Source organism: Corvus cornix, chromosome 15 (genome assembly GCF_000738735.6).
Source record: "Corvus cornix cornix isolate S_Up_H32 chromosome 15, ASM73873v5, whole genome shotgun sequence".
NCBI classification, from domain to species: domain Eukaryota; kingdom Metazoa; phylum Chordata; class Aves; order Passeriformes; family Corvidae; genus Corvus; species Corvus cornix.
Window position 1 is genome coordinate 1,158,898 of NC_046345.1, and position 14,006 is coordinate 1,172,903.

At 44.7% G+C, this 14,006-nt stretch overlaps 1 protein-coding gene across 2 annotated transcripts in view; it reads right to left on the bottom strand.

The window, feature by feature from the left end:
* TMEM132C (transmembrane protein 132C) overlaps nucleotides 1–14,006 on the bottom strand; it is a 190,735-nt gene that overhangs the window by 21,206 nt on the left and 155,523 nt on the right. For both annotated transcript variants that reach the window (XM_039560938.1, XM_039560939.1), the window contains exon 5: nucleotides 5,545–5,688. In XM_039560938.1, the coding sequence (XP_039416872.1) occupies nucleotides 5,545–5,688 (144 nt within the window). The remainder of the gene's footprint in view (nucleotides 1–5,544; nucleotides 5,689–14,006) is intronic.

The window sequence follows — 14,006 nt, forward strand, 5'->3', positions numbered from 1 at the left end:
AAAACATAATGGGAAGCCCTAAATCCTCTGAGGCTTGAAGTCTTTGCAATAAAGTCCCATGTGAAGAATATGAGTGTCTGCTGAGGTGCAGAACTGCAGTGCCAGGCTGGGCACTCCGTGGGTAGCAGGGGCTCAGAGGGATGAGGGGAAGCACAATGTGTCCATGACATGCCAGAGTTTCTAATAGAACAAAATCTCCTGGAACTTCCCCTTGGAATCCCCACCTGCATCCCACACCACTGCCTCCAGGTGCTGCTGGTAGGGCAGCTCAGGGAACAAACCCTTGGATCCCATGGGAAGCTCTGTTCTGAGCAGATTTAGCTTTCCTCTGACAGCCACTCATGAGAACCCTCATTTTTATACTTTGGCAATATCTGTTCTAAAGTTTCACTGAACCAAACCCAATTATCTCCAAGCCATGCTGGGGACACGAAGCACTGATTCTCTGTGAGATCAGCTCTGTAATGCTCATGATGGAACACTTTAATTTCAATAATAAAGGACCAAATCCTGAACTAGCCCCATGGAGAGCAACACAGCAGATATTTATTTAGACCCTTCCTTAATGATCTTGAGGATCCCCACACTCATCAGCACTGCACTGCTCCAGGACTGCCCCTGCCCTCAGAGGACAAGGGATCCCCTTCCCCCAGCACACAACCACTGGTTCCAGTCAGAGCATCTTTCTACTTGGTCCCTACACAGTATGATGAAAGGAAATCCATAGATCTTCTTTTTGTTTCGACTTTTCTTTTCCTGGAATAGCCATGGCACTATGATGAAATATTAACGAGCCTGAGGCACTGTCCCCATACCATTAAAATTTCAGGGTCAGCTATAATGAGTGCAGGATTGAGGCTCAAGAGTTTGATTCTTTAAATGCTGCCTGTAGCTCAGCAACTCAATCCACTGGCAGAAAAATGCAGAACTCATCTTTTAATAAAGATACCCATGGATGCCACTGCCTAGTGGTTCCTTTGCCTATCAGAGTGCAAACAGTTCTTCTGTTTTTAGCTGTAAAACACACTGCAAGTTTTGCAAATACTGGAAAGCAAGGAAGAGCAGTGAAATTTGTTTGTAGCAAAATAAACAGCTGAAGAGGTTCAAGCATAGTTATTTGTGTAAGACTGGGTATATTAAGACAATAGCAAAGCATCATCCAAATAATGAAGTGCTGATGACTTCTCCTCAGCAAATTGGGTATTGTGATATGGTTCCAGATAGAAAACTTAGAAAATAAATGACTACAATTAGTACACAACTATTTATTTATCACTTGCAAAGACGGCCATCTGCCAGCTTCCTCCTTGGCAAACTGAGGTGCTCCTGCATCGTGCCTTACCCAGCATCCAGGCTGACCTTTAATCTGAGCAGACACACAAATGGACAGCAGACACCTCAACAGGAGCTCGAGTCTCCTCAGTGATCATTAACTGCATTTCATAAACTGTTTCCACTACAAATGCCAAAATATCCAAAGTATTTATGAATCCTCCATGACTGTTTCGTACCAGCCTGTCCCCTGATGGCAGCAGTACCCACAGTAAAGTTATTCGTGTGTGTAAATTATGGCCAGATTGGGGCTCTAAACAAGATCAGTAACCTTGGCAGGTGTCTGTGACTGCCCCCACTATTGCTCTCAGAGTGTTGATACCAGCAGCAGTTCCAGACTTTTCCAACCATTAAGGCAGAGCCCAACCATGAAACCCTCTAGCCAGATTTTCAGCCCCCAACTCCTCTGTTGCTTTGATTTGGGATTTTGTTTGAAGCTGCTGCACCAAGACAGGGACAGCTGTGACACTGTCCTGGATTTCAGCTCCCAGCAGAAATTCCTGACACTCCTGCAGTGGCCTTACCTGCTGTTAATGTCATCCTCTAGTCCTGATTCCCAAGGGCAGCAGAGCCCAGTGCTCACCAGCAGCCACTGAGGGACATCCTGAAGGCCAGATCTGTGTTTCTGCTCCCACTGACACCCCCAGCAGCTGCACGTGTGGCCCAGTGTAATCTGAACCCATGCTGTGATCTGAATACACCTCAAAGCTATTAATGCCCCTTAAAATGAGCAGAACCAATAAAGGAGGTCTGCAGAGTACAGTTCAAGGCCACCACACTGAGATTAGCCTCCAACTTTTAATTTACCAACTATAAACACCAGCACTACAATAAGAACACAGTAAGGTGTACAACATCCCCTCATATAGCATCAGGGTAAAAGTTGGTTCAGGAATGATGAAATACAAATCTGAAATGTTTACAGCAGCTGCTGAAATACACAGAGCACTGAAAATGCTTCAGTCCAGGTTGTTTTCATGGAAAACCCCAAACTTAAGTTCATAAACACTATTGAAAGTGCTCAGACTGGAAATGTCACTGCAAGACACTGCAAGGCTCCTGAACCCACTGAATTTCCACTTGAATTCCCAGCAGATGGAAAGGAGCCTATGCATGCAACTGCAATTACCATTAATGGATCCAGATATATGGATTCTGTTGGTAAATTCCAGCTTAGCGAAATAAAATTTGGCTTTTGCTTCCTTTTTAGTGCCATAATAAATTTTGTGTCCACTTTTAAAAGGTTGGACCACTGTGTGAAGGTCTGGAGCACTCAAAGGCATTTAAAGTTCATGAAATCAGCTGTAAATTTGGAAGTAAAGACTGGGAACTATGAGACAGTAAAAAAAGTGGCAGTCAGCACATTCAGACAGGACACAAACTGTGCACTGAGCTGCCTTGGGACCATGATTATCACTGGGAAGCTGTTACCTGCTATTTGATAGATCCAGACAGATCCTTATTTCAGATTTCCACGGGGTTCTGTTACTGAGAGCAGTGTAACTGCAGCCCAACTGAAGTAAAAATGAATACAAATAAGCTTTGAGCTGATGGCCAATTGCTGGGCAGAAGCATCACCTCTAAGCTCTTTACATGAACCGTACAAAGGAAAGGGACGTTCATTCAGTAACTAAATATTACAGGCCAAGTGCTGACAGGCACTGAGCATCTTCAGCTTCTGGCCTCACTCTGTCAGGTTTGCCTGAATCCAAAGTTACCAGAAATTCCACACAATTAAAAGCAAACAAAAGTATCTGCCTGAACCTCTAGATAACAATACAAATAAGTATTAAATAGCTCTCAATAGCTCTCATCAATAACTCCTTTTTTGCTCCTAAATTTGTGGTTTAAAGTAATCTACATGGCTTTAAAAGAACTATAAACTCATGCACACAGCCCTCGTACCATGGGCTTTGCCCAAAAGACATAATTTATGATGATGGGATTTTATTTTTAAGCAGAAAGGTTACTCCCACCAAGGTCTCTACACCAGGATTTCACAGAGGAAGATGCTATTTCTAAAGAACTGAACATAAAAGCTTGATGGGGAATTTCAAAATGAATTAAGGATGAAAGGCCTCTGTGCTCATTTGAAGCTTTCTGAGTGCTTTTTAACATCTGAACCAATTGAAGATGTCAATTTGCCTTGAACCCCAAACCACTTCCCCATGTAAAGAAAGAAATTTCCTGGAAACAAGAACATTCTGGATGGAAAAAAGAAACCTTAAAAAGCCTATTTTTCCTTTATGATGAGATGAGAAAACCTTTTTGTTCCAAGCATTTAATTGAGCTGTGTTTTTCAGCCAGCTGCATGTTTTACAGCAGTTAGCACTCATGTCACAGCCACATCCCTCCAGAGGCCCTGCATGTATTTCCAAATGCACAGGACACAGCTCCCCTCGCCATATGAGCAACTCCAAACCAGTTCTGAGGAGAAAGAAATGGCACCTGAGGAACGTCCCTAGCAGATTCCAACAAGTGCTGTGTGTTAACCTCCTGAGCTGTGTGTTAACTTCCCGTGCTTGTTCCACTTCTGAGTGTCCTAGGCAAGGAGGCTCCTGGAAGCCCCTCCCGGACGCTCCGACGGTGCAAACGCCCTTCTAAGGAACCCTTCTGGTGCAGATAAATTATCACTGGAAAAAGCAAGAGAAGGGCACAGCAGGGCCCCAAGTGCTAATCAAAGGACACAGTGCTTCAGGAAAACATTCCTTCCAAACAGATTGCTGGAGAACTGCAACAGTCCAGGCTGTGCTACAACTACTGCAAGAACACGATCCTTTTTGTAAGGCTTGGGGATTTCATTGCTTCTTGATCGATATGCTCCAAAGCCAGAAAACCTAGAAGCCATTTTTCCAGAAGGATTTTTATCTGAGAAATAATTGTGCTGTCATTTTCTATGCATCATCTGGTGATGCATCACATACCACATGTTTTTTCCCTGAGTCTTTCTCTGAGTGGAGGAACTTAATTTTGGGAATTTTCACTGTTGGAAAGAAGAAATCCCTATGGGGATGGAATTATTTCATGAAATTCCGTAAGCTGTTAAAGCAAGATGGAATCACAGTAGTAGTCCCTTTCTGGTTTTTTTTAATTGTTATTTGTGAATTCTGTCTTGTATTTTTTCTTATTCAGGGAAGTGGTGTCCAATAAGGTTACAATCAGGATGATCCTAAACTAAATTTCAGTTTTTACTTCTATTTGTAGTTACGTGACTGCCTTAGGAAAAACATTAACAGGAATTCTTAGAGATTAAAATCTCTGTAAAGCATCAAGCTGCACCAAAACTGAGATACTTGGGTTGGCTTTGGGGGATCCTCTGAAAACAGAAAGTTTTCTGTAAAAGTCTTCTACAATGGCTTCCTTAGCCCAAAATATGACTACTTTTCCCACCTACATGGCCAGCTGTTGGCTCCTGCAAGTTCCCAGGAGTTTACTGCTTTCCATGACACCACAAATGGAGCTGACCATGACAGATGATGCTGTGGCATCACTACTTCTACACTACACATCCCCGAGAGAGGAGAGCACACTGAAGACCCCTATGGAGCGGCATCACAAAGCCCACTGTGTCATGTGCTGTAAAATCTCATCGTGGAATGAAACCCCTGCTCAGAAGAACCTACAGGCTAAAATCCCCCCTGCTCCAAACCCATGCCCCGTGAAAGTCCTGCATGGGAAGTGCCCTGGGATTCACACAGAGCACTGATTCCCTGCACAGCTGGGAATTCCCTTCGGGCCTGTGACTGCAGCAGGAAGAGCTGTGCTGCCCTCAGCCAGTGCCACTGAGAACAGCTCTCAGGGGACTGGGAGCTCGAGCAGGGTGACTTTGCCCTGCACTTGCTGGGGGATGCTCACCCAGCCCACTCTGCTGAGGCAGCTGTGGAGGTGAGAGGCACAGCTGGAAAGGTGATGGGGAGCAGCTGGAGGAGCAGTGCTAACAGCAGAGCTGCTCTCACACTGAATGCAATCTGTGCACAGAGGACTCGAGGGGAAATTACCGAGGCACTTTAAAATTAGGACACGGATAGAAATTAAACTCGGTGTGGTGGCTGAACAGTTGCACCTCACTCTTCCTAAAAATCCCTCTCCTCATGCTTTTGCAACAGAAGCATGATTAATTTTCAGGAGCTGATTTAGTCTTTATTCCCAGGCTATTTTCCTTTTGAAAATAAAACATGAAAATTCAGAAGCCACTCCGTGGCATGAACTTACTTTAATGACGTCTTCCCCGGAGGATTTGCACTCCACAGCCTCGGAGATGTCTGTCACAGCACTGTTCTCCTCAATGGACACCACCTTGATGGGCACTGCCACTGTCCTCCCCGTCAGGATGGCCGTGTTCAGGATCTCCGTGTCCTGGACCCAAAACAAAGCACAGCACTGTTCAGGTGAGTTCTCAGCAGCCAAAGATCTCAGTTCATCTTCAACTAGGTGCAACCTGGTACAAGGTAGTGAAGCCCCAGGTGTATTTCCTCTGCTAAATAAACACAGTCAGTACTGAATGCTGGTAACCAGCACCATGAGTGCAGCTCAGTTCAGGTCAGGCACACACCACAGGTATCTTCTGCTTTCGAGATAGGTGGGGTTATTCCCAATATTCACCTTCCAAAATGTGACTTCCGAGTTTTTACTAACGTAGACTTGACTGGCAATGTTCAGACAAGGATAAAAGGGCCTTGTGGCAGTTTAAGCCCATCACTTCAGGCCTTGTCAGTAAAAATGCTGCTAAAAGGGCCTTGTGGCAGTTTAAGCCCATCACTTCAGGCCTTGTCAGTAAAAATGCTGCTCTCTGAGTCTAAGCCCATTGCAAAGACGGGGCCTCTCCATGAACTTTGTGTCTGGACCTGTTTCAAGATTATTTCATTTCCTCTGATATGGCCAGTGAAGCAATGTAAGGAATCCAGAAGGAGTTAATGATGTTATTAACTGCAGGGAAAATAACAAGGAAATTTGAAGTCTGAACTGAGGTTGTGGCATATAAAAGCCTTTCAATGCACCATGGACCAGGCTAACACTTAGAACTCCTGAACTATTTCAGCATCACTGTATTCCCAAGATTCCCATGTAGGAGGGACTTCAAAGTTTTCTCCAACTTTCCAGCTTTCAACATAAAGTGAATAAAATATTCAGCAAATTCCTCAGCACTGAAGTCATGAGGACTGCAGCCACTGATGTCAACAGCAGCAAAATGGAGCACTGATACTGTTGATACTGTTTTCAATTCAAGTTTAGTGAGTCTGAAATTTAGGTCAGATTTTCTTTTCATCTGGCAACTTGTTATTTCTCAGGTTCTCCTGCAGGTCTCATAAGAAATCCCATCAAACTTGAAAGGAAACGCTAAAAAGGAATGTTGACTGTTCTAGAAAAGTAAGAACCCTAAATCATTCCTATTGCATACAGAAGAATAAACCCAACACATTAAATCAGAGCATTTTAAATTGGAAAATGCAAGGCCTCAGGAACTCCAGACTTTCAAAGTCAGAGGCCACCCCCAGCCAGCTCTATACACATTCTGCTGGGTACCAGCATTCAGTGAAGTGCTGCAGTGAATGGCTTTACGAGTTCACTTCTGTCATCCAAACTTGACCATTTCATTGCAAAAGTATTTATTCCCATGTACTGGCATTTTGGTAAGTCCAGAAATGGATGCAAAAGAGCAGATCTCAGATGTGTGCAAAAACCCTCAGTACCAAACCCCACTGCTCTCCTGTCTGCAAACTAAAGCACCTGAATAACACACAAGGGTTCACCAAACCCAAGCTAAACACATTTGCCATTTGGCTACTGCAAGTGTTGCGTGTCCTTTAAAATTATCTTTGCCTGAATTCCTTATTTTTGTGCCTCTGAGTTAGACACTGAGAACTAAGGACTCCAGGGCAAAGGAGCAGCAAGGGAGTTTGTGGAAATGCCAGGGAATCTTTTCAGGCCATCTCAGCTGTGCTTTGAAATTGTTTTACTCAGATCCATCTTTTCTTTAGTAATGGATATGCATTACTGATACAGAAATGTGACTTAAAGGGACAGGTTCAGAGGAAGAGAAATACCATAAAGATAAAGGAGTTTCAGACATAAAACACACTCTGTGGCCTGGGGATTTATCCATGTTTGCACTTCATGTTAATTTATGAAGTTCATGAGAAATCAGAAAGTCATATGCACATAAAACAAAGAAGAAACAAGCCTTGCACCACTGCCAAGAAGATGAACACAAAGACCTGCTTGTGCAGTGAGGTGAAACTTTGGTGCCATGAGCAGCAGAGTAAATCCATCATCCAGGTTTAACTCACAGTGAGCAGCCTGGGAGTCCCTGCAGCTGCCCTGGGCTCAGCTTTGCCCGTGCAGTGCTGAGCAATCAGTGCCTCCACGTGAAGCCAGAGATGAAGAAAGGCAGGATGGAAGCGGGAAGCCCAGCAGACAGGAGCAGGAGGCTCTGGGCAGCAGGAGCAGCCCGTGCTCCTGATTCCCCAGCCCTGAGGGGCACCAGGACAAGGTGCCAAAGCTTCTCCTGCCCTGGGAGATGCCCAGGCTGGAGCAGGGGCACCCTCAGCCCTGTGGCTGCAGCAAAGCTCTCAGCCCCACCAGAGCACAGGACTAAAATTCAGAACTGATTTGGGTGTAAGAAAAGGGGAAGGATTCAATTCAGTGCAAGGTGTTTTTTTCTGCAGGAACAACGACTCTGATAAATAATGGACAGACAAGATTCAACAGGAAAAGCTGCTCTCAGAAAAGCATTTGGGGACTGCAGCACACCACAAACTGAATGTAAGCCAGCATTTGCACGCTGCTGTGGTTGAAAGCCAAACCTAGAAAGCCAAAGAACCTTGTGAACTGCACAAAGAGGAGTTTCACCTGCAAAGGTGAGGGGCTCCTCCCCAGCACTAGCACGGCCTCGAATAAAGGGCTCTGCTTCTGGGAATTATACTGCCAAGGAAAACCTCCTCAAACAGAAAGAAATAAAACAGGAAAAGGAGGATAAATCAACAGCTAGAAAGTAAGATCAATCAGGAATTACTGAAAAAAATGGGATTGTTTAGACTAGAAAAGATTATGGGATAAGATGTTTACTGTCTCCATATGCATAGAAGTCTTTAAAAATGATGAAGAATATAATGTTTTCCATGTTCAGGGACAAGGCCTGAAGTGATGGGCTTAAACTGCCACAAGGCAGATTTGTGTGACATTAAGGTAATCCTTATCATAAAAATAAGAGAGACAACTGATGGAACAGGTTCATCAATGCACTGAAGAAAATGGACAGTCCAGCCCAAGAGATCTTTGGAGAACAGGTTATACATCACTCAGAAATAACAGAGGTTCTTGGAGCCAGGTAGAAGAGGAGAGGGCACAGATGACCTCCTGTGCTTCCCTCCACCACTTGCTTTTTAGTAGCCTTTATCTTAAATTTCTTCCAAACTGAATGACCCCACACTAACCCACACCTCCTGTGTTCCAAACAACCCTGGCCTGCTTCCCCCACCACAAATAACATGATCCTTCTCCACTGGACAAAGAAAATGATCTCTGCTTCTATACCGGAGGCTACTGACAGGCAACATCCCTGATATTCCTGCTTGCTGCACTACAGAGAGCAGAGCTGCTCCACCAACTGCTCAGGAATAATCTGTTTCTCCCTTTCCAGTAGGTCACTGCTGCTGTATCTGAATCCTAAGTGGCTGTGATTCAAAGACATCATTGCAAAGGTCCAAAACCCTTTCAAATTTCCCAAGAGCTTTCTGGAGGGAAGAAAGAAAATTTGGCTACTGGGACATGATGAACAATTAGGAACCCCAATCTCCTGCCCTTTGCTAATGGCTTCATTACAGGAAGGAGAGTGCATGTGAATGAATTTATTTTGATTAATTACCTCAGAGATGCATCTGCCCCACGAACTGCAAAAGGTGTTGTTTGTCAGGACAAAGGGCTACTGAAATCCCTTCTCTGTAGCCCAATACGAACACCAGGAATTTCAAATTCATGATGAGCACAAAGGAGATGGAAGATACTGTCAGTATTATCTCATGGCTTCACAGGTGGTACCATTACAGCATTAGAGATCCTCAGCACTGGGAAGGGATTGGTACCCACCCAGCTCCAGCTCCGAGCAGAGATGGAAACCTTTTGCCTTCACCTCCACTGAAAGCAGCCATAACTCACAGGTATTACACAGATTAGGAAATACTGATGTAGGAGCAATTAATATATTACACACTATACTAAAAGCAATTTTCAGCTCTGCCACTTCCCTCCCTCAGGCTCTAAGTGCCCTGTGATAGTTAAAACAAACCAGAAATAAAGACCAAGTAACAAAGCCTTGATTTTATTGTCTTTTTTGTTTAGAACTAAAATAGAACAACGTGTATCCTGTATCCCTGTATATGGAACAGCCTCATGGCACAACTGCTGCCTCCTCTGTGTTCCCTCTTTATTGCTGCAATAAAGCCAAAGGCAGTTCAGGGAGAATTGCTCAGTCTGCACCACACACCAACTGACAGAAAACTCTGAACAGCACAGGAGAGCATCCATGGCCCAAGACTCCCCAAGAGCTGAACTGAAACAAATAAAAATAAAAGGAGCTCAGATAGACTCCTTGCGTCTGTCTGTCTGTCTGTCTGTGAGCACCCTGAACGTCAGCCACAGACACACGGCTCTGGCTCAGCACCCAAATTTGTTTCCCTGTGTTTTCCCACCTCCTGCACACCCCTGACTGTCCACTGATCAGCACAAGCAGCAATCCCACCTTCAAGGATATGCCAAGCAGCATCAGGAGGACAATTGTTCTCCAGCAGCACAGCAAATACAACAGCCAGCAGAGGTGGTGGTTTCTGTGTCCCATTTTTAAATGCAATATAGTGCCCTGATTGCAGGCTAATTTGGGAGTACACAAACAAGATTACTAAGAAACTTTCAGAGAGACTAAGAACTCATTTAAAATGAAGGCACTTTTTAAAAATCACAACGTCTTGGCCATTTCCACATTCTTTAATTTTTAAAATCCCCCAAGAACTAATCTACTTTCTGTGCAGGCAGCAACTAAAGTTTTAAAATCAAATTTATTTTGTGTGACGAAAACCCTTGAAAGCATCTGATGGCAGTGTTTGGACTTGTTCCCCAAGAAATTCAAAAATGAGCAAAGTAGAGTAAATTGAAAAAACAGAAAGAAGATGAACTGTAAGTAAGCATCGATATCCAGGTCAGAAAGAAGTTTCTGTGAGTGAATTGCAAACTCTGAAAAAGCCAGGATTGGCACCTCCAAAATGGAAATGGAGAGCCACAGAGATAATCCTCATGGAAACAAGGGAGACTGTCTTGGCAGCACAATGCCCAAATCCCAACAACATCTGACTCTGATATTGCAGAGGCAGAGTTGGCTTTCTTGTCTGAAGAACATCTACAAACTCCCAGTCAGGATGGCTCTTTCCTGTTACCAGGGCATCCCTTCAATGAATGCAACACATGAAGGAAATAATTACTATTTAAACGTATTTAATTAACAAATAGTATAATTAAAGAACAATTTTTCTTCTAATGATTAGAGGCAAACTCTAGTGGTTAGGCTCAAGGAGGTATCAAAGGAGATATTAGAAAGCAAATAATTGAATTTTGTGTGTTAGAAATTACTTTAAACTTTACTGACAGAATTTGATGCAGAACCACCACCCTCGAGGAGCTCTCCAAGCTTTCCTCCTTGGAGCTGCTGTTACAACCCAGAGCACCACAAACCTCCATTGGTACTCAGCTCTTGCCTGTGTCAGGGCTCATTTGGATAAAGTCCACGAGCAGCAGTATTGGCCTCAACATTTCCTTCCACAGCTGCCCTCACTGGGCTGCTTCAGAGCAAACTCTGCAGGACTGGTTTTCAGAAAAATCAGTTCTTTCTTAGAAAGGGAAAATGATACCCCTAAAGCAAATGTGTTCCAGGCAGAGCTGAGCAGGCTGTGCTCACATTTGGTCATTCAGAGTTAGGTAACCCCACGGCTGACTCTGCAGCAATCTCACACTTTATTCCATCCCTTTTCAGCCAGGGAACTTGCACTGCTGGCAGCAGGAGCTCTGCACAAAGAGCAGGAATACAGAATACAAGCCTCAGTTGCCTGGATTTAGCTGAAGAGCAAACCTTATGTTCATCCAACCTCTCAACTGTAAGAAGGCAAGCATTCAGCCATGACTAATGTAGGGACTAATTCAACATTAAATTGTGGCAGAATGAGGAAGCAAAGTGACAGCTGTTTAATTAAACTCTAAATCCGATTAGATGGTGTTATCAAGAGAAATCCATGGGAGCCTGAGGTCATGAGAATGGCCCTGTTTGCAGGCTGAAAATTCAGTGAGTGGAGTCTCCCAGAATGATGGTAATCACAGCTCAGCATTCAGATTTGTCCCTCACACAACCACGCCACCTCACCAGTGGCAAACCTGTGGCACAGACCTGAAGAAGTGATACAGAAATGCCATTTCTGTTTTGAGAGGGAAAGAGCATGTGGGAAAGAGGCAGTTGGGCACTGTCTGCCTGAAAAACAACCCAGCATTTGTCTCACAGAACAAGGACAGACCCAGCAAGTCCTGCCTGCTGACAGGGCTGCAGTCAGGGGAGACAAAGCCCTCACAGGAGAGCTCCAGGAGCTGGGCTGTGCTTCCAGCTGGGGATAACCCATCACCCTGAGGAGCAGTGACACCCCCAGCAGCAGATTTGCAATAGAAGATGGAGATGTGGGAGATGTGAACGGCACATGCCAGCTGCAAACACCACAGCGAGGGCGCGGAGCTGTGCATCACGAGCTCCAGAGCATCCCAGGCAGAGCAGTCACAGAGCTGCACTGCACTGCAGGCACTTGTGTGATGCTGATTTGTGAGGCTGGGAACACAACGGGTGTGGATTCAAGTTATTAATCTGCTAAGATTACAGCTGATTAATGGAAGAACATTGTTAGGCAGCAGACTCTGTTTATCCACATAATCCTATGATTAACAGTAAATTATACATTGTGCTTTCTGCCAACGGGGTCCTCTGACACTCCACATCCACAGGCAGTGTGTACAAGAAGGGAAAGAAGCTGACATTCTGCTTTTCAAATTCTCAGCACACCCTGCAGAAGAACAGCAGTGTTCCTGCAGACCAAGGAGTTCGGATGATTGAGGACCCCCCGAGGCAGAGTCACCCTCTGGCAGGAGTGGGGAAGAGCAAATTTTGTTGGTTGGATTTTGGGCTGCTCTTTCACTTGTCTCCAATACTATCAGCCCATCACATCTTAATCCTGCTCTGCTTCATTTATCACTTTATAATATGAGGGTTTTACTTCATGAGTGATATCAACTGCAGAAGAAACGGGGTAATGCTATTCAGGAGTGAAACCAAAAGGGGACAACCTGCTCACTTAACAGCACCCCTCAGCATCCAAACATGGATCCACATGGAATCCAGGCTACTCTGAGGTCCACGCTGCCAAGGAAAATGTTATCTAAGGAACAAATTAACTGTGGAGAAAAATTAGGCCGTTCAAAATCTACATAAGAAACAGACTTACTGAGTAAAAGTTGCCATTTCTGCAGTCTGCTTCTGACGAGGACAGGAGAACAAAGGAACTCAAAGTTTCTTTTGGATGCTAATTCCATTCGACAGCACTGTGAGGTATCTCCTCTGTTAAATCTTTGTTAAATGGCCAACAATACACACGGCACAGAAATTAAGGACAGTACCTGCCCTGAAGAACAAACAGCGCGCAAGTCAAACACAGCCCAAACATCTCCCGTGGAAAGACCCAAAGGTGGAGGCTGGCACTGTTCTGTCCCTGGCATGCACAACATCTGTTTGAAGACCCTGATCAACATGATGTCTGTGGGTCTCCAGGAGTCTTCAAGAGGATGGAGGGAGGAAATGTAGAGCCAGGGACACAGGAAAGGGATTCAGACTCATCTTCCTCACTTCCCAGAAAAGTGGCTCTGACAGTTACAGCCCATCAGAGCTCAGGCTGGGCTGGGGCCCCTCACCAATTCCTCCTGGGGCTGGACCACTGCCAGGAAAACAGTGGCAGCTTCCTGGGGCCAGAAGGAGAGAAAGCAAAGCAGGGATGGGAATCTTCTGGGCCCAGCACAATCTTCCCTGTAGCTTTTGTGAACAGTGTAATTTACGATGAAGATCTAAGTGTCTCTTCAAAATGGGAACTCGGTGTTCTGCAAAAATGCAATGCCCTTTTAATCAATGATCTTGTCTCTGTTTAGTCTCCATATTAAGATAAATCTTAATTACTGGCCCCCTACATTAGCAACAAACCGTTCCATTTTCTTCCCTGCTTGTACACTTTTCAACTACCCTGCTAGCGGAATTTTTGAGTCCTGATAAATTACACTCTGCAGACAGAAAAGGGGGGATGTAGAATATATTAACAGACAGGGATGCAGAGAAATATCTTTGGATCCTTGGATGACTAATCCCCGCTTTCCTTGCAGTGAATCCATCCTGTTAGCATTCAGACGTGCAAAAGGGAGCATCGCCAATGATTATTTTGATTTAGCAGAGGCAGACTGTGTTGCTAAATGTAATTCTATCATCTGCCAGAAGTGAGCATCCCTTCCAAAGTAAGAGGAGACTGGAGCACCTAATTGCTTTGTTCTGTTTGCAGTTAGCGACGTGAAACGCTGGCATTGCTCAGCTCTGTGCGGGCACGAAGGCCACACCG